We start from the raw sequence: 23,218 nt of genomic DNA, 5'->3' as shown, positions 1-23,218 counted from the left end.
TGGTGGATGTAAAAGCTTACACCAAAAAAAAGAGTCCATCCATAAATCTGTTGTCAGATTCACTATTCATTTATCCTAGAGACTGATTGCATAAAGACACTCTAAGCATAAATGAAATTTACACTATGACAGCAGCAGAGAAGGAGCTTAATTACAATGACAATATAATTCAATCTAGACAATGTTGTCATTCACTGTGCCAAAGATTTCCTTCTGAATTTTTGTGCTTCGACTAGACCTAAGTAGGAAGAAAATCACAAGTCCGCAAGTTACAGCAGTCTCACAAGGAACTTTAGCATCAACAGGTTGTATGTGAAGCATGTGACATTGCCAATTTTTACATTTGTGGAGGGAATCCCCTAGATAACCTTAGGATTTACAGATGAATGACTTGAATTTTCCCAGTATGATCATTAGCTGGTCCTACTACCCCATTAATTCTGATACTATTAGAGAAAGCATAACAGCAAGTCCCAGATTTTTAAATGGCCAGCTGTGATATATTCATACATCATCTGTTGGAACCATGACAGCTACTTACTCCACAGTACCGATCATCGCTGAATATCTGCGGTGGCAGTGGATTGCCCTGTGCAGGCTGCCTATCCTCAGGAATGTTTTTATACATCCATTGTCTTTTCTCCTCTGACATGGTGATATCCACTTCTTCAAACTCTATGCGATTGGCTTCCAGAAACCTCACCACATCCTGTTGCCTCTTCTTTATCTAGATTAAAGAAAGAAAAAAACAATAGTCATAGCAAGTCCACCATAATACAGACATGTAATACAGACCATGTAAGGGTCTCATCAGAAGTAGAAGTTAAAAGAGGCATTTAGTTTTCAACGTCATCAGGGGCTACATTTTTAAAGTATATAGGCACCTAGAAATGCAAGATAAACAACCTTGCAAGTCCCAGAAGAATTTACTCCTATAAGTGTTCATTGAGAGAAACATGTCATTACATCTGAAAAAACCCCCAACCCAGGTACACACATTTTTGTTTTCCTAGACATCTACACATATTTTAAAACGCAGCTCTACATTCTCCTGAGCAAAGCTTGCTGAATCTTTAATTAAGAGTGTCTGTCTCCATAATATATATGCCTTCAAGCAAGCATGACATCATCTCTTGAGAATTAACTTTTTTGCAAAAAACAAAAATAGCATGAGGTTTGTACTGAATGTATGGGGGTTTGGCCCCTCAAAGAGATTATCATCTTTATACAAAAGCCTAACAGAGGCAGAACACTGGCAGTTTTTAGGTCATTGTAGCTAAGATTGGCTGACTCCATGATCTTAGAGGTCATTTCCAACCTTAATGATCCTATGACTCTAAGATCAGCCCTTAATGGCTAGTTGGGCTTCAAGCAGATACACTCGAGTAAAGACTACTTCTGCCTCCAATAGGACTTTATAACAAGACAACAACCTTTGAAAATAAAGTCTATATGGTCAAGGAAAGCCACCTGGTATCTTTCAGCTAGGTCTGCTCTGCATTCTTTTCAGTCCATTCTGTACTTATTGCATCTGCGTAATAAAATTAATTATTTCAGAAAGGAACTATAAATTAGATGCTGTAGTGTTATTTGAAAAAAAAAAACAACCACCTTTAAGAATTTTACAGTTTTCCTAGAGTGTTGGATCCATGCAGTTGCTGGCTGGCATAAAGCCCAGGTGGATGAATCATGCCTCTGGGTATCATATGACCTAGATACTATTTGGAAATTAGAGGATTTTTAAAGCGCATGTGCTAGTTGTTGTTGTCACACAACCCAGTCTGTCTATCTAAATGCAGCACAAAAATTACTAACTTTTGAAGAAAATGCAGATGGAATCATTATTTCCTTGAAACAAGAGGGCAGGCATCCCAAGAAACTGCAAAAACAGTGCTCTTAAACAATTACCGTATTTCTTAAGAAGTGAAATTTACTGCATAGTAAATTTGTGTCTCATTGTCATATTCTTTTTCCTTTCTTTGCATATACTAGTGGGGTTTCTTAGGCATATGTGAAAGGATCATTTTTTCATACAAGAAGGTAGCTCCTAAAATTGCATGAACTAATACATTATCAACAACAGCAAAATTATCACTTCATCATCACTGCTGTTATCCAAGACAACACACCTTTTACTATGGTCCTAAAAATTCCAAACGTAGAAGTGAAAGACCAACATATTTTCCTGTCTCTCAACAAAAAGAAATCTAAAATTATGTGTGAGAGAGGTCATTTCCTTACAGTGGAGTACTGCTAAAACTAACATGAAACTCCTCCTGCACTAGTCAGAGGAACTAGCAAAATACGTAGTGGCTGGTCCAGCCCTGTCACCCCAAAGCCAGTTTGCCTCATCTGGTCAAGCCTGTTAAATCTGCAGCCTCTCACAGTGGCTGCATACAAACTGTACACTGGGAATGATCCCTGGCATGCTGTAACATCTAAATCATGTCCATGAGCTGTTTGTGAGACTCCAAGTTGGCCTTGGCCAAAGCTGTCTGCGCCAGCAACCATTCTTCAAACTATTTCAGAGTGCTAGAGAGCTCCATTTCTCAGGGCCAGGTCATGCACCAGTACAGATGTAGCCACATGTACCCATTTTCATCTGCTGTACCTTCCAGTACAGTATCTTCCAGTACCCTGTACACTGAGCAGCAGTTTAACTGCAACTTAGATTTAATCAGATCCCTATTATTTTACAGTTCACACCATGAAAATTCTCCCACAAACACATATTTCCTAATCTCTCCTTTTATTTTTATAAAACTAATTAAGATGTTGAAGTGAAATAGATTGGATTGGGGTTTTTTTAGCCATAAGCCTTACAATTTCTCCACATGACATCTGTACGAGTTATCAGCTGTGGATGTACCAGCTGCATAAATTTAAACAAAATTGCCTGAAAATTTGAAGCCAAAAAAGTAGCATTTCCTCCTCCCCCAAGTGATTTGATTCAAGCCTATAAACTAAAACAAGAGCATTAGTTATATTTAAAATCCTATTAAATTATGCCTTGTTGTGTAAGACGGATGCTCAGAGCATCTGCCACAACAGAAGCCAGCTGATTATTCCCCAAGAAAACCACAGGACCTTTGTGTCCCTCTACAACTGGATCTGTGCCGCAGGAGTGCGTCAGCCTCACAATCCTGCTGCAGCTCTCGTCTGTGCTTACTCTGAGCTCTAAAAGCTCCCAGCATTCAGCCAGATGAAACACTGAGCAAAGACAACACGGCACAGAGAGCAGTGTCAGTTCTTCCTTCCTCACTAGCCTATGCGGAGGATCCAAACTCCTGTCAAGAGCCCAGTGGAGAAATACACGTTCTCATTTGACAAACTATGGAGGTGCATAGTACTCTTCTTAAAACTTTACTTCATACCTTGATGCTTCCAAGGTTTCCAGAGTCTGATGCAACTGAAAGGAACCTGAAAACAGTATTCATATTGTCAGAGGTACCGTGTTTAGAAAAGCTTGGTTGGAGCCTATTCATTTGTAGTCTTACAGGACAGACTGCTTCAGTAACAAAATATTTTGGGTTTAATAGCTTTCAGCACATCAGAAGACACTGAGATACACCATCAAAACATATATCCACTGTGAAGTTTCAGAGGAAAATCTTTATATAATATGTTCCTAATCTATCTTTAAATGTGATGAGAAAACTCTGATAGAGCTAATGGTCTACTATTATAATTCAATTATTGTCTCCCCTATTTTTAGAAGGGTGATTGTTTTCTGAACATCATTTCTCTGGGTTTGGTTTTACTGTTAATCTATATTTCTACTCAAAAAACTAAGACAGAAAAAAATCCCCAGAGACATTTCAATTTTATCCTGATATTCAGAGCTGATGTCTTTATTAGAATTAAAAAGCAGCCAAAATAGGATGTCCATTGTGACATATGAAACTGCTAAAATGAGCTAATCACTCAGCCCAATTTAACCAGTAGCCTAATTTATGAAGCAAGTCTATTGTAGCCTAAGTATTCTGTCTTTCTGCCCTAGTTTTCATTTTTTTTATACTGATTTGCAACAGGTAACAGGAGGATAGCCAGACTTTCAGACTGCTTTGGAAAAAGACATATTCAGGTCTGGCCAGGTGGGACCACTGGGATTATCTGTTCTGACCTTCAGCATCCCTGAATTAATTCCTCTCAGGAGTAGAGTTTCTTCAAATTTTTTTCCTTCTAAGCTCCATTCCTGAACTGATAATAACAGAGAATCTGCTAGTCTTTGCAAATTGTTCCCATAGTTAATTAACTGTTTTCACTTAAAAAATATCTGCTCGCTTCTGTTCAGAGTTTACCTGACTTCCAGCTTTCAGACACTTTACTTTTCATGTCTTTGGTCACACTAAAAACTATTCTGTTCTAGGATTTCCGTTTCCCACACAAGTAATATGAGAGAGTAGTATGTTCTCCAGTAACAAGAGAAATCCCATTGCTCATTTAACAGCAGAATGAGAAAATGAGGATGTTACCATCATAAATCATGTCCAGACTGGAGCAGAGGTTTAGCAAAATCAGATCACATCCTCTATCCAAAATTCCTTGGAAGCTTCTCATCACTTCCAACAGGTGAGAGTTTCCTTCTTTTTTTTTCCCCTCTCTATGGTTCCTGAATCTGTTTTCAGAAGTCCTTCTGTACTAGAAAGGCTTGCCTACTGACAGCTGCTGAACCAGAGGAGCATAGCATGTGGTCTCTTTATTACTAAATGGCAGGAGCATTTCATTATTCTGTACTATTTTAACCAAGATATTCAATACCATGCAAAAAACTCACTAGTCCAGGACTTATCTAACTCAAATAGGATAAATGAATATTACTTCTACTATGCTATATGCAAGATGACTCAAGTAGCAATATTAATAGGAACTGTTAAATAGCCATGATTAAAGACAACTTCTCCACCTTATTTCATTAGCCCAGTCAATATAAATGGTACAAAGCAGACACATTCTCAGTTTCAAATTTCTTCACACTGTCAGCAGGCATGTTGCTGGGTGTCTGGTGCTCTCAAAGTAGATGCAGAAGGTTAGTCTTCTGCTCTAGACTCTAGCTCCCATCTTCTGGAGATAAGGTGTTCCATGGGTTTCTGTCCTCCTGCCTGCAAGTGAAGGAAATGACAACAGGCACCACTCTGTGCACTGGCTGGTGACTGAGATGTGTTGCACCGCCTGTCCTACAGCCTCTTCATCCTGGAACTGAAGGAACTGAAAGCCTAACCTGAACTGTCCACTCATTCCAAACAGATCCCAAAAACAAAATCCCACCCCAAAAAAATATTCAGACCACACATGCGGAGTGAGAACAAAGCCCTGTGATGGTTATCTTCTAAGCCGGTTTGTCAGACCACAGGCATGTTTTAGAAGTCCCCCATTTAAAAAACGAAAAGTGAATGCACATCTAAGTTCACCTCAAATATTTGTTTCACAGCCTGGCATACACCTATTTAGATCTGTGCCTCTAAAGATGGAGATGGTCCCACTGATTTGCTTCCTTCCCTTTCAGTCTGGTTACGCTTTCCTCACACCTGCCCTTACTCGAGAACTGCATCAGCCACATTATCCACCCACTGACTCAGCCAAAATCTGAATGTACTCCATTTGGCAGGGGCACCTTTATAGCACAGTTTGATAATACAGCTCAGCAGATCTCACTGCTGGCTGTCACTGAGGTGACACAATGTTCTTCCCTCCTGCCAAGTAGCTCCTGCAGCTTTTCCTTCAGAAGCATAATGCAGGAACCAGGGAAACAACGGAAGGAGCATCAATAATGCCAGTACCACAATCTCATCAGTTTATATCAGTAACAAAACTGCATCCTAAGAAAATGGCTTAGCAGAGGCTGAAGCATGACCAGCTACAGGTATTTGAAATATGAACTGCATAAGCAGCATTTGTGTTCCATAAACACAAGCTCAGCTCACTCCCACAACCGAAAATATTATATGTGAGCCCCTGCCTTTACAAGTCACGCAACCATAACCAAAGGGACTGCTGAAGTGTAAAATGCAAATATAATATAGCTACTGCAGAGGATTACTTATCTTCACTTCTCATACAGATGAGGTTTAACACATACTCTCACATAATAAGAAGATTCTACGCTCTAACAAAGAGATGCAAGCCCCAACCACATCAAACAAACAGAATTCTAAACAGTGTTAACTGCAAGTATACATACACCTTCCTTAGAAAAGCCAAGAGGAGGCAATGCCTCTATAAACGCACTTAGCAACATCTGCATTCTTTTCAATGTTTCCAATACATTTCTGCTCCATAAGGAAGCAATAATAAACACCTGAATGCTTCATCCTCAAGAAAATGTTTCAAAACCGTAAAAACTGACCCCAGAACTTTTCAATCTGAAAAGAAATGGAACAGTCTGTGAACAGTGGCCACATGAAGTCTGCACTGCCCTGGTCTCCTGCTAGCAGCAATCTTCTGCTTGCACACAGAGACATAATTAAGGACACACAATATGAAACACTCTGTTGAACTGGGAGGGCAATCTGTTCAGCTTTACGAAAAATCAGTTTGCAGGTCTCTGGGAGCTGCTGAAGTACTGCTTAGCCAGGTAATGTGTACACCTTTACCTCAGTGTAATGTATGCATGGTATTTTTGAAAGAGTCCAGTATTTAAAAAATCAACTAAAATTTGAGACTGGTTTGCTTTTTAATAGCCTCACAAGCAGTCAGCAAAGGAAAGCTTTTTCTTTTTCTGTAGAGCTACAAAGACAGTAGACTGCTCCACATCCAAAGCATTCATAACCTGATACTTTCCTTGCCAGATGTTGCACTATGACAAATGCATTTAAATCTATTTCTGTCTTTACATATGTCTATCATAAGCTGAAGGGAAAAGTTTCTTATTTAAGGTAGTTTGTCCAAAATCATTGTTCTCTGTGCAAGTAAAAGGGTAGCATTCAGAAACATGAAGGAGTCTTTAGCGAGTATAAATACATCTATCACTGCCCAAGACAAGAGATGAGAATTGATGAGAATTTGCTCAGGGGTTTACTAGGCATTGTTTCAGTAAATATAAAGGGAAAAGGACAGACAAAAATTGAACAAAGAGAAAAAGGGGAAAGACCAAGAAGGGAAGAGAAGAAGGTTCTACAGAAAAATCACCTAGAGACAGTGCCACACAGGGTGCCTTTGAGCTGTATTCAGCTGAAAAAGCCTCTAAAGTCACTCCTAAGTCTACTTCTTTTGATTTCTTCCGTATTTCATGAAACAAGACATGCCAATGAAGTACACAAATTAAGTAAGTGATTCTATCATAATTTTCTTCTTGCAGTAGGAACAATGTGTCCTTACAGTCTTGAAAATCCACTTACACGAGTCTCTGATGAACTGCAGGAAAACAGATATTATGAGATCCAAATTTTGGCTCATTACTTCTTCATCAAAAGAATAAGAATGTCACTGAAGCTGGATCTATCTTCCAATTATTGATGTGAATTTGCATTCTGTTGCATCAATGTGACACAAAAAAAAATTAGCACTGCTGTGAAAATAAAAAATGGCTTAAAACAAAGTAAAACTTGAAGACTTTGCAACAGGAATTGAACTAGAACTTGGAAGTCCCACTGAGTATACAGACGGGCAGCTCCAAATCAGAGACAGAGAAGCAGCCAAAGAAGATAATGTCTACTCCATGTACACTGAGAAACACAGCAAGAAGGTTCCCTGCCTAGCCTGGCAAGAAGCAGGTGATTGCCAGATTGAAGGTCAGGATGCACGGCTGGTTGTTCTTGTAGGGGAGCTGCAAAGCCTATTGCTAGTGTACATTGTAACCTACAGACAGAGCTCCATTCTGTGAAATTACACTACCCTGAAAACATTCCTATTCACTTCAAATGGTATTTGTGCTTCAGATACAGGATTTTTCCTAGTCATAGGTATTTCCTTGTGAGGACACTGGGAAAGCATGCTGATTCTTCTATGGCTGGACTTTACCTAAAACAGAGGGCAGATTACCAGAGCTTGCTGGTAACTTGATTTCGTTTTTAAAATGTCTCAGTCAACAACAAGCTGAGAAGTCAAAATTACTAGAATTATGTGCTAGGACTTCTTTTTTTTAAGAAAGTTGACAATCCTAGTGGCTAGCACAAAAGACAAGAGAAACTTTGAGCAGCTTATAAGGTCTCAGGGATTCCTAATGCATATCCAGAGCTATCAGAAACTTCTGATGGAAACATCCTGCAGGACTAGACTATTGCTTCAAAAGACTAACAATTCAAACCATGGCTGGCAGCTAGCTTCTTTCAATAGATAGATGGTTTTGTTTGTGACTTACCATATGTTCCAGTAGTTTAAGAGAGTGATTAAAAAGAAAGTGTTATTTTCCTACATTTTTCCAACAGAAACCTCTCAAAGATGCCAGTGAATAATTTAAATCTCCTGCTTAGCATTCTACATTTAACTCCGCCACATACTACTCCCTTTTGTCAAAGTGGCACATTTATAGCAAGTATTTCGCATCATGAAACAAACCCTTTCAACAAGCAACATCTATCTTCCTTTTCAAAATGTATACTGCACATAAATACAAGAATGACAACTGCAACCCTAATTAATTCAGCTACTCTTCAGTACCTCATAACTAAATGCAAGTTGCTCTCTGATCTCCATGTTATATTATGTTTATTCATATGTTTATTTCTTTTGATTTGTCTAAATTATTTGATTCTGAAGAATATCCTTTGCTTTCCAGCAAGGTCCCAGCTCAGCAAGGTAGATGAGAACTGTCAAGTTCTGAACTATTGGAAACTCTGACCTGCATAGACGAACAGAAAGTTGATCTTTGAATCTCACAGTTCCTACCGCAGAGTTAGGAGAGTGGGGAATAGTTTGGTGTCGTGCATGTGGAAGTCCAATAGTGTTATAGCTAAAAATCTGCAAAGATTTAGAGATGTCACTTTGTTAGTGTGCATCAAGCTTGCTTGGTAGAATTATGATTTTGTGAAGGGAACAAAAACATGACAAATGCATTTGGTTTCTTTATTTTCTTAAAACGCTAAATATGTGGTAATTGTTTAAAGTTCACTGAAATAGCACCAAAGAGAGCAATTTTATAAGCAGGTTTTGGAAAGTAAGAAAATGTTCCAATAGTATGAGTCACCAATGCATCCTGGCAGCAAAGAGTGCAACCCATATCCTGGGGTGCATCAAACACAGCATCACCAGAGGCGATTATCCCTCTGCAGTCAGCATTGGTGCAGCCCCACCTGGAGTGCTGTGTGTAGTTTTGGGCCCCACACTTTATGTGAATGTCCTTGGATGTGTCCAGAGGAGGCAACAAAGCTGGTGATAGGGCTGGAAGGAGTGTCCTATGAGGAGCAGCTGAGGACTCTGGACTTGCCTAGTCTGGAGAAAAGGAGGCTGAGGGATGACCCCATGGCTCTCTACAGCTTCCTGAGGAGGGGAAGTGGAGAGGGAGGTGTTGATCTCCCTGGTATCCACTGATGAGACACATAATAGCTGTGTCAGGGGAGGTTTATACTTTTTTCTCAGAGGGTGGTCAAACACTGGAACAGGCTTCCTAACCTGTCAATTTTTAAGATGCATTTGGACAATGCCATTAATAACATGCTTTAATTTACTTTCGGTGAGCCCTTAACTGGTCAAACAGTTGGATTAGATGATCATTGTAGGTTACTTCCAACTGAAATATTCTATTCTACTCTAAATTCTGCAAAGAAAAATGAAAGTTTAAAACCAAAAAATCTCCCTAACAAGACATGAACACACATTTCCTATTATGTAACGTGTTCATCATCTAAACTTTCAAGATGAAAACACACAATTATCTTTTTTTGTGACACAGTAAGTCAGCAGAGCACTGAAAGTGTTTGAACTAGTTCTATGTATTTATCAATCACATTGTTTTGTCACAATGAATAAAGTATCCCCAGCTATGTTTTCTGTACTTATTGCAAATGAGATATAAAAGAAAAATTTTCTGCACTAAAAAACATAGGTCATATTTCTTCCTTCTCATTAGCTTTAAGCATCAAAACCCAGTGGCATAGGAGTATTTACCTATCAGAATGGATAAAAAAACCCAGCAGCCCACGAGACGTAACAAGTAATCAGTCTCATTGCATGGGTGGGGTGTCAGTTCTGTCAGCTCAAGATACAAATTTCTTGGCCATCTTCTACCATGCTCATGAGGCTGCACCCTCTACATTTTAGCACTCAGGACCCACAGCCCAGTACCCAGCTACAGCCAATTGCAGCTCCAGCTATTACAAAACAAGAGCCAGTGAACGTAGAATGTGGATCCGCAAGATGTCACATGCAGCAGAGTCTCCTGACAGTATGGCAGAGTTTTTAAGGACATTTAGGCAAGCTCCAAAACTGAAGTACTGCCTAGCCCAGCGGAGGTATGCTGGGCTTAATGGAAAATCCTGTTCCCACATAAGCCATATTTCTCCCACATAGGTACTAATCCTCCTCCAGGAATTTGGAAGTATGATAAGACCTCTTGGACACTTGAGGGGGTAGGGGTGGTAGGAAATCCAGCCTTTCCCTAAAAGGACTATGCTTACATTTACTTGTTTTCTCATCTTAAAGGATCAGAGATACTATGATTTCAAAATGCTCCCAAGAATTTGAAAAACAAGTATGTGAAATAAAGTTGTCAATGCTTTCCTTATTTTCTTCTGACAGTTACTATCCACATGGCACAGATGTGTCATTCTGCCAACTACAGATATACACACCCTGACAATGCAAGTAACAGCAGTAACAGCAATGCAAGTAATTCAGAATTTGTTGTGCTATGTTTTTACAGATATTTACAAGTTTTCCCAGCAGTATATGAACCTGCAACCAAAAAATGCACTTGTGGCTCTAGACAAATGTCATACTTCTGATAAACTTGGACTATATTACTGCAACATTCTATCAGCATGTTTTTGTAAGGCTAGGATGATGGATTTTGTTGATATCATTTTCTAAACCAAGGCTGACTGCCACTGCTATTATTCAGATCAGTAACAAAATTATCTTTGACTCAACTGAGCAGAACAAGGCTTCTAACTTTATTAATGAATGTCAACATTATTTCTCTTTTAACAAATGCAGCTATATCCATGTAGCTTATGTGTTCTTGGAGCTCCATATCTGTAAATTCTCTTTTCTTTTATACTTCTGCAGACTCATTTCTTAGTGACTAGCTGCATCCCCAAACACAGCAGTCATCTGATTATTATCCCATAAACTGCAAACACATTTCCTGTAAGGTCAACAGGAGTCACCTCCACATAGCCAAAGTTATCACTGAATACCACTCTGCATAAACCCATAGATTTTCATACCCTGGGGCCTGATGCTGGGAACCTTTACTAGAAAACAGACCTTGCTGCAGGCAACCCAGTTTCACTGAGCAGGATGGGACTGCTTGTGCATCAGGGCCTTCATAGCAGCTGTCTTCTTTGATCAAAGACTGGTTTTGTATCTTCTTTCTAACCAATTTTAGCTTCCTAGGAGGTTCCTACTGAAAAATGTGATGCTATTTAAATCCTTCAAATGCCACTCCCATCTCTGCTTCTATATACACATATCAGATCACTCAGTTAGAGATGTTTCAGGAAGACTGTCTGACCTTAGGAGATGCAGATCCAGATCAAAGGTTTAATGCATACTTGAATTGCATTTCTTTAGATTAGACAGGGATAATTTCACTATTATCCCTGCAGCAACTTAATGACAGGTTTCAGTTGCTGATGCTCTATTGTTCAACAAAGCAAAGGAAGCTTCCTTTCAAATGAAGACACACAAAAATTCATTTGTCTTTCTCTAAAAAACACAGACCCCAATTTCATAATTAAGAAACTTGATTTGTAATGTTACTATTAAATTGTTCCAAATAATCACTCAAAGGATTTAATAGCACTGATAATACCCAATATCATCCTCTGCAGCACACGAAAGTGCCAGGACACAAAACAAACTTGTGGAAGTTGTGATAGAATTTCCACTGATAAATTCTGATGAATTTTTTACTGAGTAACATTCTCTTGCTTAAACTGGGATCTATGAAGTCAATTCACAGGACCTGTGTTACATGGATTGGTGAAAAGAATCTTGATGGGCCATATTTCCTAACATATGAAAGTAAACAATGTTCTGCCTTTTTGTAAAAACATAAAAATCCAAAAGCCAACAGGAAAAACTTGTTAGCATGTGTGAAGGGAACATACACAATCACGCTTTGATTTCCATTTAACATGAAATACAAGTTCATGGTTTCAGGGCTCTGCCTACAAAAAAAAAGCTCTGAGGGTAACCCTGCTGGCAGTTTTCAACAGAACAGTCCCATGAAACGAGACATTCTGAAAGCCACAAACTGTGGTTATTTAAGGTTTTGTCACAAGTAGAAGCTTGCCAAAAGTTATCATCACTCCTGCAAGAGTGACAAAACTGGACATGGCCTGGTGCTGCAGACGCTCGATTTCATGGGCCAACGTATCACTAGTCCATCTTCACATTCATGAAAGCAAATGCTCAAGGCTATGACAAAGAGCACTGCATAACACTGCAGGCATGTGTTCTGCCCTGGAGCTCTGCAACAGGCAGAAGAGCAACTTAGAAGTTATCAGCACTAAGGTCTTCAATTGCCTCCAATAGCCCTGTGAGAGCTGTTAGATAAAAATCCTCAAAACATTGTTTACACCCATGTTACCTTTTTCCTAGGTAGGAAGGGAAATATTTATGCTACTGCATGCCCCCATTAGCCATCACAATTATATTGGTGAGTATCTTACACTGGTATAGCTATTTTGATATTTTGTAAACACCTCATTATCTGAAATAAGTTACGGAAGTAAAGCTTTTAAGTATAGGCCAGAGATGTGGAATAACAGAGATAGCTGAGCAAGCACCATGATTTCAGCACTCTAGCTTACATAGAAGACAGATGTCAGGCATTTTTGACACAGCCCTGACAGATGCTGACATATCTTGAGTAACCAACACACCAGAACTTTATCTTTATTTCTCTTCTGGGGATGCAAAAATCAGTGGTTTACTTTTAACCGAGTGATAATTAGTATCTATCGGTGATTCCAAGGTTAAGAAACATACCTACATGCACACATATACACAGATATAAACATACATAACATACACTGTATATATATATATATAACCATATATATTTATCTCCATATATATATGCAGATCTCTCCCTCTCCATATATATGTGTGTATGCAAAAGTACATTTCTACAGATGTATATTCAAACAAAATACAGGTTAATACATATACAAAGGTCACTCCCAGGTGTTAACTTGTGCAAGTTTATTCCTTGCAGTAAAATGAGAAACATTTTGTGTTTTCCCACATTGTCTTAGTAGGAAGGGTGGGGATTAGTTATCCAGAGAGAGAACAGCAAAACAAATCCTGGAACTCTAAACTGTGAAGGCAAGGTCTGTCCTACACAAGGGAGATGGGCAGCAACAGAAGGGCATGCTGTGATGATTCACATGACTCACTGAACAACCTGCATCTCCTAAAAGCTTCTCTTCATAAATCAGCTAGCAAGACAGTTAATCCCTTTTCTCTGTGCCAAATTCGATTCGTTTAAGGTGAAGTACAATATTAAATCTAAACTAAATAAGCTTGTTTACTGATGTAAAATCAAATTGATTTTCTCTTCCCCCACTAATAAGATAGAAATAACTTGGTTTGAAGAAGGTTCCTCATCACTGTAGCTCTTTTCACCCCAAAAGAAGAATATCCACACACTTCAAACTCAGCCCGTTCAGAATGGTGACAAATATCTCTTAGAGTAAAGCAGCACACCTGAATGGAAGCACTGCCACAGCTTTGAACAAAATAATTAAAAGATTTCACCCCAAAATACTTCACAGATGGAGGTCTAAAGCCTATGCAAGAAAAGAAAGGAAGCTTTATATGCACTCTCTCTTGCTATGAGACAAACTATGTTAAATTAATTGCCTGTACAATGTTTGTATCTCAGTCACCCCTTCCGCCCTCTTACCAACAACTTTGAGTCACTTCTTGAAAGATCAGGTCACACTTTGCTCACCTACAAGAGTCACACTAAAATTCGATGTTTTCATAAATAACAGTCAACAGTGACTTAAGTTTCTGAGTTGACTCAATTTGCCCATCTGGTGGGTGCCGACCAAACAATATACCAACCTCGGGGAGAGATGATTACAGAAACAATCTCATGGCTACTTAGTAACTCAGAAGCTTTTTGAACTTTTGCAGCTAACTGCAGACTTTTTCCATTGCCAGCTACAGGTAAGAAACACTACTGCTGCCCCTAGATATCCCCTCGCCTTGCCAGGAAGGAAATTTACCAACTTACGGGACTTGCATAACGTTAACTATCTTCTGTAAAACTTATTTAAAAATTGAGCTGCTAAAAAACACTGACATACTGGAATGTTAGGTACAGTAGATTTCAACTAGGAATAGAGTCTACAAAATACAGTATTTCTGTGTTCATTACTCCTCTTAGCAAGCTTACACACGTTAAGTAAAACACAGATAGCAGCATTTCCTTCCGGGAAATCCTCCCTTAGGGGATCAACACTTGAGGCTGCAGCTGAGGAAGCTGTTGCCATTAGTGAACTTGCTAATAATGAGATACATTGGTTACCAGTTAAGCGACAATTCTTTATATCCAAGTTCCATTCAAATTGCTAAAGACAAAGGTGATAATGATTTTATACGATGAAGAACTTCCTTAAATGCTGACTATTTTTCCAAAACTAATAATTTCTTCTACATTTCCCTTATTGGATAAACAGATGTATAAACTGTCTGAAATAATTACACTGGGAAATGGATAGTACAGAAGAGTATCAGAGAGAATCTAACAATGGTCAGCTGAAACATGTTGAATTATAGACTAAAGTTTTGCTTGTATTTAAATTAAAACCAAAAGCATTCATACAGCAAGTGAACCTCAGCAGTATACTTCATTTTTAGCAAGACTATTAGAACCAGAATATTTGATGTATCCGCTAAAATATAGGATTTTTTTTCAAGCTCTTACAAGTACTAGGAAAGATAGTTTACTCTGAATAAATACTGTCCCACTGCATTGGCCAGATTTACTGGGCTTTGGCACTATCAGGTAAGTTTGCCTAGTAAACTTTCACTTTTCTTGGATTTTACCTACATGTCCTTAAAACTTAAAAATGGGGAAGTATTCAGTAATAAAAGAGAGACATAACTTTGCAGGAGCTAATTATTTGTTTCTAGCCTTACTGTCCACCAGAAGGTGGAGATTCAGGAAACTCAGCTCTCTTGCCTAGAATGTGGACTGTAACACATGTAGCTGGTACTCAGTTGCTATGGTTTGCCAAAGGACAGAGGCTTAGGAGTCCAATACAACCCTTCTACCAACAAGCTAGTTCTTTCATTTTAGGTAGATTATATCCTGAGGTTCATGCCTCCTTACTGCTAATGAGGACATGTAATGTTGCAGACATACTTGAGCAATTCCAAGTTGGAGCATTTTCTCTCTTACAGGCATGAAAAAAAATTTCAGAACAATACACATTAATGAAGTCCTTAACTTTTCATACACATGAGATACCATTTGGGTTTATTGATAAGCATGGAAATCATCCAGCTTGAACAAAAGCCCAGTCAGACAATGAAGATGTTTTCACCTATTTCAACAAACTTTGGATCACATCTTACACGAATTTACTACACTAAACACCACAACCTAGTAAATGACTGCAGATCACAGGATTCATATTAGTCCAGCAATGACCTTAATTCAATATCTTCTTTAATATCTCTTTTTACATAGATATTTAGCTCATAACAACAACAACAAAACAAAACATAGATATTTAGCTCATAACAACAACAACCAAACAAAAAACCCACCACCCAAACCTCTAGTGCTTAGCATATTTTGCCCAAATAATACTTTCTGGGGAAAAAAAGGTCTAGAGAGGAAGAGAATATCTGACCTAGGTTTACGGAAGAATAGCTGAACAAATTTTGGGAAAGCAGTTCTGTGATGCCAAAATGTAGTGAAATTCAGCTCGTTGTCCCTTTGCTGAGCTACCCTTGTAGTGACAAGAAACCAGACATTCAGCATGCAGCAGGCTGCATATGGAAAACGTGCTGCTTTCAATCGGAATTCACCAGATTAAAGTTGCTGCTACCACGATCTTCATTTCAGCAGCACTGAAACGAGCAGGTGCAGTGATCTAAAGTGTTCCAGCATGGGAGCCACCAGCCTCACCTCTCAGCTGGAGCAATGTTGGCAGAGAATAATGTGACAATGACAACTGTAAATGTGAGAGTTTATATGTTGGTGTACTACTGTCAGACAACAAAATGGGGACAACCAAAGAACTGTAAACACTTCAATCCCTGCCTTTCCTTCTCCAGACAGTTATGTGCCCAAATTAATTTCCATTTCGCAAAACAATATGGAAAATAAAGCATTCCAAAAGTAATTTGTACTAATAAATTGCATACAAGTTAGTTATTATTTCAATATTCTTTTTCATTAATATATTCAAATTCAGTTATATGTGACATCCAGTGATCACTGACACTATGATCAGGGTCAGGAAAAAGAATTTCTAGGCTTTGACGATATGGGTGGAAAATTAAGGAGAACAGGTCACCATCAGTGAAGTATGCCCATTTGGGGACTCGCACTTTGATACTGCTGTATTCTATAGAAAAACAAAGGGGAAAAGTTTTTTTAAACCCAGTCAGAACAACATCTCCTTTGAAATTTTATTACAGCTACAACTGTAACCAAAGGTCAGTTACTGTCCTATTGCTCACGACACTGTGTAGTCCACAGCATGTTCTTCAAGGTAGCATTATTTCTGACATACTTTATCTGCCAAGAAGAAATGTAAATATTTGAAAAGCACTAGAGCATACAAGAATGGTGCAACTGTTAGGTACTGAATACCATACACAAATTCCACCTGCATCCTTGTGACTAGGGTTCTCACTCGGCTCCCTCCTGAACATGTTCGTTGAGCTACCTAAACTGCTGTTCAGAGGCTCACAGTTCTCTCTATCACAAGGCAGGAGAATTAACTAGAATTTAGACTTATTTGGAATACAGACTTGAAACCTAGATCCACAGGCAGTCAGCCCTTAAGGTGAAAACCAGCTAAAGGTGAAAACTAGAACTGATCTCCCTGTGTCACAGAATCCACAGTCATGAGTGAGGCTCTCAGGCCCCCTCTACCACAGCCCTGCAAAATAGGACTGACAGAAGCCAGCAAAGAGGAATATGAAACAACTGACCCGACGATAAGAAACTTGAGGAAGAATGAGGGAACTAATTTTGTCAGTCAAAGGGGCTAAATCCAGAAAGTCTCCAGATCTCTCCTATGGGCATGATATAACTGCCAATGTCCAAGACATGGATACACATGATGTGTCCAGTGACTGAGCAAGGATCCAGCTTTTTTCATCCAGTATCACTGCTGTGGTTACAGCACTGCTCTGTAGGTGCACAACCAAAAGCACCATCTGGACCAAGTGAAGTGACAAAGTATGACGTTCATGTGGGATTCATAAATCAGGCTTTGAAGATCCAATCCAACCGGTGTACCCTCGGCATGCTGACACGTTAGGCAATTCTGTGGTTAAGAATTTACTGCTACTTCCCAAGTAAATATTGCGGGATCACTTCTAACTGTAAAGACTGTCTCAATTCTGAAAAGCTAACTTACCTGCTGCTCTGATTTTACTAAATTATAAACTTAAAAAATCATGATAATGTTTATAATTTGCAAAGATTATTATTTTATATTATAGGTAGTTGAACTTCTGTAAATTACATTCAACAAATTGTAAATTCCTGCAAATCACCACCATAACTAAATGTTTTCACAAAAGGCACTTAAATCACTCAATCAAATCACTTTCAGTTTTAGCTGTTGTGCTTTTGGGGTGCAGAGAAGCAAAAAAAAAAAAAAAAAGTTAGATGGTGGATATTCTAAGTGACATATTATAAGTTAACCTATTCCACACCCCACTCAGTGAGATGCACAATATTCCTAAGAAGTGCTATGAGAAATGTTGAATTACAGTGACTTTGTACAAACATGGGTGGAGTTGAAATTCACCATTGATAGGAGACCAGCTCAGCCTTAAGAATGCTAGCACTGTATTTGTCTTCATTACATTACACAACAACATGTGAACCAAACAAACTTGACTATAATTATTCTGACATTCCAATGTTTTATAATGTGATTTAAAATCATTCCAGGAAATGAAAAATTCAACTTGTTTGACCTCCATAATACGCTTAAACAAAACCCAAGCTTTAGTCTCATAAACCCAATATTTGCTGTAGAAACAATTTAACTGTAACTGCACTTATCAAGCTTCCTAGTAAAAAAATCCATAATTCTCTTCAGTAGCAGGAGTCAAAGTCCAAGTTTTGGTCATTTAAAAAAAGTCTATTCTTTTCAAGTTGTTGCTGTTCCTTCTAAAACCCTCCTGTCCCTCTAAACATGTTTTCACAGAGAATGTGGTTGAGCAGAACTTGTCCTTGTACACTAAATGGAATTCATTTCAGTGATGTGTTCTTCTTACCTTATGAAATGCTTTCCCATTGACATTTTTGTGTGTTCACATCTCTCATTAGTCAGAGTAGATTCTTCCCACTGTGTCATTATTCCATTAACTTCCCTATATTATCTGTCCAGCTTAACAGGTGAAGTTTCAATAAACAAATATCACAAAGAAGAAAGTACAAGTGAGGCGGTTGTTTCTCCATTATTTGAAAGTTCTTCAACGATATTCCTCTTACATGATCCTCAGTCCTCTGACTGCAAGACTGAAGTCTTCTCTGGTTTGGTATTTCTAGATAATTGTAAGAATTCCAGACATAGAGTTACTTAGCTCATGCTACCAGCTTCCTGACAAAGGTAGAGCTGCTTTGAAACACTGAAAACCATTTAACTATGAGTCAATACATAATATGGTAGCACAAATGTAAATTTTTATTAATAGACTCGGAAAAGTGAAACAAATAAAATTATAGTCACCTAGGAATGATTTGGTGAAAAACACGGACATAAGCTATTTCCTGAAAACAGTGAAGCGCTGCTGAGGGAGAAAAGCAAAGGCTACTTTAAAAATAACCTTTCTCCTAGGCACAAAAGAACATTGAATATCCTTATCAGGGAGAAGTAGCAAAGCCTGTCTCCCCAGCCCTACAAAGAAGTGCTTGGAATTCAAGACACAGCTTACCAACACAAGTAGAAATTCAGGTCAGAAAAAGTAGGAGACAGTAAGGCTTGTAGAAACATGCCTGCCTGCCTATTCAGAGGCTTCACATTGTGATTCAATCGGATCTGCCTAATGCATGCTTCAAACAACATGAGGTTATTCAGAAATGTACACACACACACACACACAATGCCTCTCTCCTCCCTTCTCACAAGAAGGTCTCAGAAACTTGTCTACAGCGTCCCTACAGGCTAAAACCACAGTCCAGCTTCCCTAAACACTGAAAATCAATGTTTCCACTCAAGCAACAACTAGGTTTTGGGATCTGTGAGCTACTTGAAGCTCATGAGGAGTTTATACTCACAGCTTCTATTAAAAAAAAAAACAACAAACCCACAAAAACAAAAAACAAAAAACCCCAATCAAACAGAACAAAACAAAACCACAAAAAACCCAGTTATCACCAGTAACCTCTCAAGGGTCTAAGAACCTTCAGATATTTGGAAGATGTTGCAAGGAGAACTCCAAGATGAAATGAAGGGAAAATTCATATTATTCTTGGCTCCTTCTCATCTGCTCCAATTATTTCCTTTTCTCATTCTTCTGAATGACCCCTAAAAACACTGTGTGCACTTATCTCTTAGACTTATGTATGACAATTGCATATTTTTATCTTCTTTCTCACAAAAGAAATTACACTAAGTATCGAGATCAATAAATATTTTAGTAGTTTCCAGAGGAAGTTATACTTATGCAAACCAAATCCTGTGCTGACTGAAGCCTGGTTATATACTGCATAACCAGTATATTTCTCAGGAATATTTCAGCCAGACACCTATCATTTGACTTCAGTATTCTGAAGATTTCAAAAGGAGTCACACACAAAGAGTTTAGCTCACTATGTTTACCAAAACAAAAGCTTATCCTACATGGACTTTTTAGAGTCTACATGGACTTTTTTTTTTTAAATAAAAAGTAATTTAACAAAGTATGTGTAGTGAGATTAGGAAAGTGAATTGTGTCACAACAACATTGCTTTTTGTTTATCAGCCAGTATTACATATAGAAGTTTTTGGTCAATTACAGCAGGTCAGATACTAATCTGAGCAACATCCACTCTCACTAGCAGCTAGATTACAATTTGACTCAGGTTGAATTACAGGTAGAAATTAAATCATGGATCCTGACACCATTTTTAGCAGGAAACAGAGTAGGATCAATAAGGGTTACTCATTTCTCTAGACAGGGAAATCATCCCGTCTCATGAATTGCACAGGATCCCAAAAAACAGCTGATGTAGTCATGCTGAAGGCTGGAGGAGACAACAAGGAATTAGATACTCAAACACTTTTTGTTTCCTTTACACTAAAGTTTAGTTCTAGGAGAATGAAAATAAGTTTAAAATTTCCATGTTTAGAGACATGCAATACAATATAATAGCCATCTTTTTCTCCAGATGCAGATTCCCACATAACTAGCTAATATTAGTTTTTTCTTTTTCATTTTCCTCTATCACTTAGCCAGGATCTACAGACACCCCCTGCAAAGCCCACAGGAAAAAAGCCTCCATGATATGACACTGAGAACAGCAGGAACCCAGCCCATAACAAAAGCTCTTAAATGCTGCAATAACACAGATGAAGAAGAATTGACAGAGAAGAGATGTCACAGCTCTTGTCCTGTATAACAGTACCTTCAATCACTAAATAATCTGTTCTTCTCTGGCTAGGCTGTACTCAGATGTACTGCTGTCTAGATGAAGAAACTTCACTATCACCAGAATGCAAACTGTTACCCATACTACATATCATTTTCTTGTAGTCCAGCTAAGAAAAAAAGTCAGCAAGTGAACTAATGTGCAAATTAAATTGCTTGTCAAATTTAGATTTGGTTTGTTGGGTTAATAGATAGTTAAGAGGTTTATATTGCTGCTGCTAACAGGATATGTACCTTGCAGACAACCAGTGTACGGAGAGAGCAGAATCAAAAACCCGTATCAATAACCTCCTTGCAGACCGGAGATGTGGGTGAGCTAACTATGTGGCCCTCTTCTATGGCTTCGACAAAAACAAAATACAAACCTATGCATTATTGTTCAACCTATGAGGCATGAAACAGAAACTAAACCTAGCAATACTAAGCTACCAGAGCGTGAAACAACTGCCCATGTGGGGAAGAAGATGTTTCTCTTATGGATGCTTGATGGACCTGGATTATAGAGTTCTGAAGACACTCTGTTTACTCAGTTGGCTACTCAAATGGATAATTAGGTTTTATTAGCTGTAATGCAGCCACTAAGCATCTTGAACACTTCATGCCAAAACATATCAGAACATATACCTGTCATCATGCCACTGAACTGAAAACTAGTACTGCACAGTAAAAGGTCGGAGGAAGTGAACACACAATAAATCTTCAGATGGGAAAATTCAGTGCTACATCCTTCTGCAATGCAAAAAATGCCATTGCCCTCACTGCTGAAGCATAAAAAACATCAGTTATATTTAAGTCATTCTGATATTTGTCATTAAAGAACAAATTTAGTAGAACACTTACATCCAGATTTCCTTAACAGAAAACTGTCACTTTATATGAAAATACGGAAATTCATAGGTCACATGCACAATTAACTCAACAAGAGAATGATGTATGAGTTTCAATTAAACAGCAAACGCAGTGATGTCTTTTTCAAAAAAGAGTTTGAATGGAACTGTACCTTTTCTAGAGTATTTCTTAATGCAGAGAGGTGCTGGTGGCCTGAAGCCCAGTGTCCCTGGGCTCTCCTTGTATTTATCTGTCCATCCTGCAGCGGTGCAAGCACCAAGGCACCGTACCTGCCCGGGCTCTGCGCCCGTCGGGGCGGTCTCCCCTGCTGACCGCCTCCCAGGCGGGCAAGTTTAGCCCTGTTTAATCACCTTCAAGACCCTTTAAACACACCCGAGGTTTGCCCCCTACAAAGGGGTTTCGGGGTGCTTGATTTGCCAAAGACAATTTACGAACTAGTTTAAGCTCTGGCAACCTTGCGGGGGATAGTTGTCTTTTTCCTCCCCAACGCACACGCAACCCCGGCGAATTCAGCCCGGCGCTCCAGGACAGCCCACGGACGCACTCTCGGGTCTGGGGTCCGTGTCGGCGAGCGGGACGAAGGCTGGGAGCCGAGGGCAGGCTCGGCAGCCGCGGGGCGGGCGAGCGGCGGCTCCAGCCCCGCGCAGCACCGGCCCCGCAGGCTGAGCTCTGCCTGCGGCGGCCCCGCTCCCCTCCCTCCCTCCCTCCCTCCTCCCCGCCGCTCGCCCCCACTCACCGCGACCGAGCCCGAGGAGGAGGCGACGAAGACGCGGATCACCATCTTCACCTCATGAGCCGCGGCGGCGGGAGCGGACGGGACAGGGCAGAGAGGCTGCGGGAGCCGCTCCCCCGCACGGACGGGGCCGGGGCCGCCCGGCTCCACCCCGCCACCGCCCCCGAGGGCGGCCACCGCCCGCAGCACCCCCGCCCCGCCCCGCCCTGCCCTGCCCTGCCCTGCCTGGCAGCCGCAGCCCCCCTCGGTGAGCCGGGTCCAGCTCCCGGCTGGCAAGAGGCAGGCGATAGCGGCGAGAGGCGGGAATGTGGGGGCGGCGCGCAGGGACCGACGGGCGCTGTAGTCCTGCCCGGGCGGGGACAGCCGCAGGACGGGGGTGGGAGGCAGCCTGCCCGCGCCCGCCTGCCGGGTAAACGGAGACGAGCGGCAGCCTGCCCGGCCCCAGCTGCTGTGCCCAGAGCCCGGGACTACCTGGTGCCTTTGGGAGGATAAGAGGGGCTTGCGCCGCCCTCCAGGTGCGCTGCCCACCAGTCGAGGTGAACGACGTGTGAAATTGACCCACCCGGCCAAGAGAGCTGCTCCTCGCTCACAGCTCAGGCTGCTCCTGGTCCTCCTGCCCCGTGCGGAGCTGCCCGCTCTGCTCCACTGGGGCCCGGTCTGGCCCAGCTGGCCGCCGCTTACTGCGGCAAATGG

The 23,218-nt window shown here is 40.2% G+C and overlaps 1 protein-coding gene across 1 annotated transcript in view; it reads right to left on the bottom strand.

Annotated features, from left to right (window-relative positions):
* Positions 1–22,687, bottom strand: part of SH3BGRL2 (SH3 domain binding glutamate rich protein like 2) — a 41,042-nt gene extending 18,355 nt beyond the window's left edge. Inside the window, exons 1-2 of the mRNA XM_017826630.1 lie at positions 22,529–22,687; positions 542–727 (exon numbers count right to left, since the gene is read on the bottom strand). Of these exons, the coding sequence (XP_017682119.1) occupies positions 542–727; positions 22,529–22,573 (231 nt within the window). The 5' untranslated portion in view covers positions 22,574–22,687. The remainder of the gene's footprint in view (positions 1–541; positions 728–22,528) is intronic.
* Between the last annotated feature and the right edge of the window lie 531 nt (positions 22,688–23,218).

This window comes from Lepidothrix coronata, unplaced genomic scaffold (genome assembly GCF_001604755.1).
Source record: "Lepidothrix coronata isolate B3197 unplaced genomic scaffold, Lepidothrix_coronata-1.0 Scaffold4, whole genome shotgun sequence".
NCBI lineage: Eukaryota > Metazoa > Chordata > Aves > Passeriformes > Pipridae > Lepidothrix > Lepidothrix coronata.
This window is presented reverse-complemented; position numbering and strand designations above follow the sequence as displayed.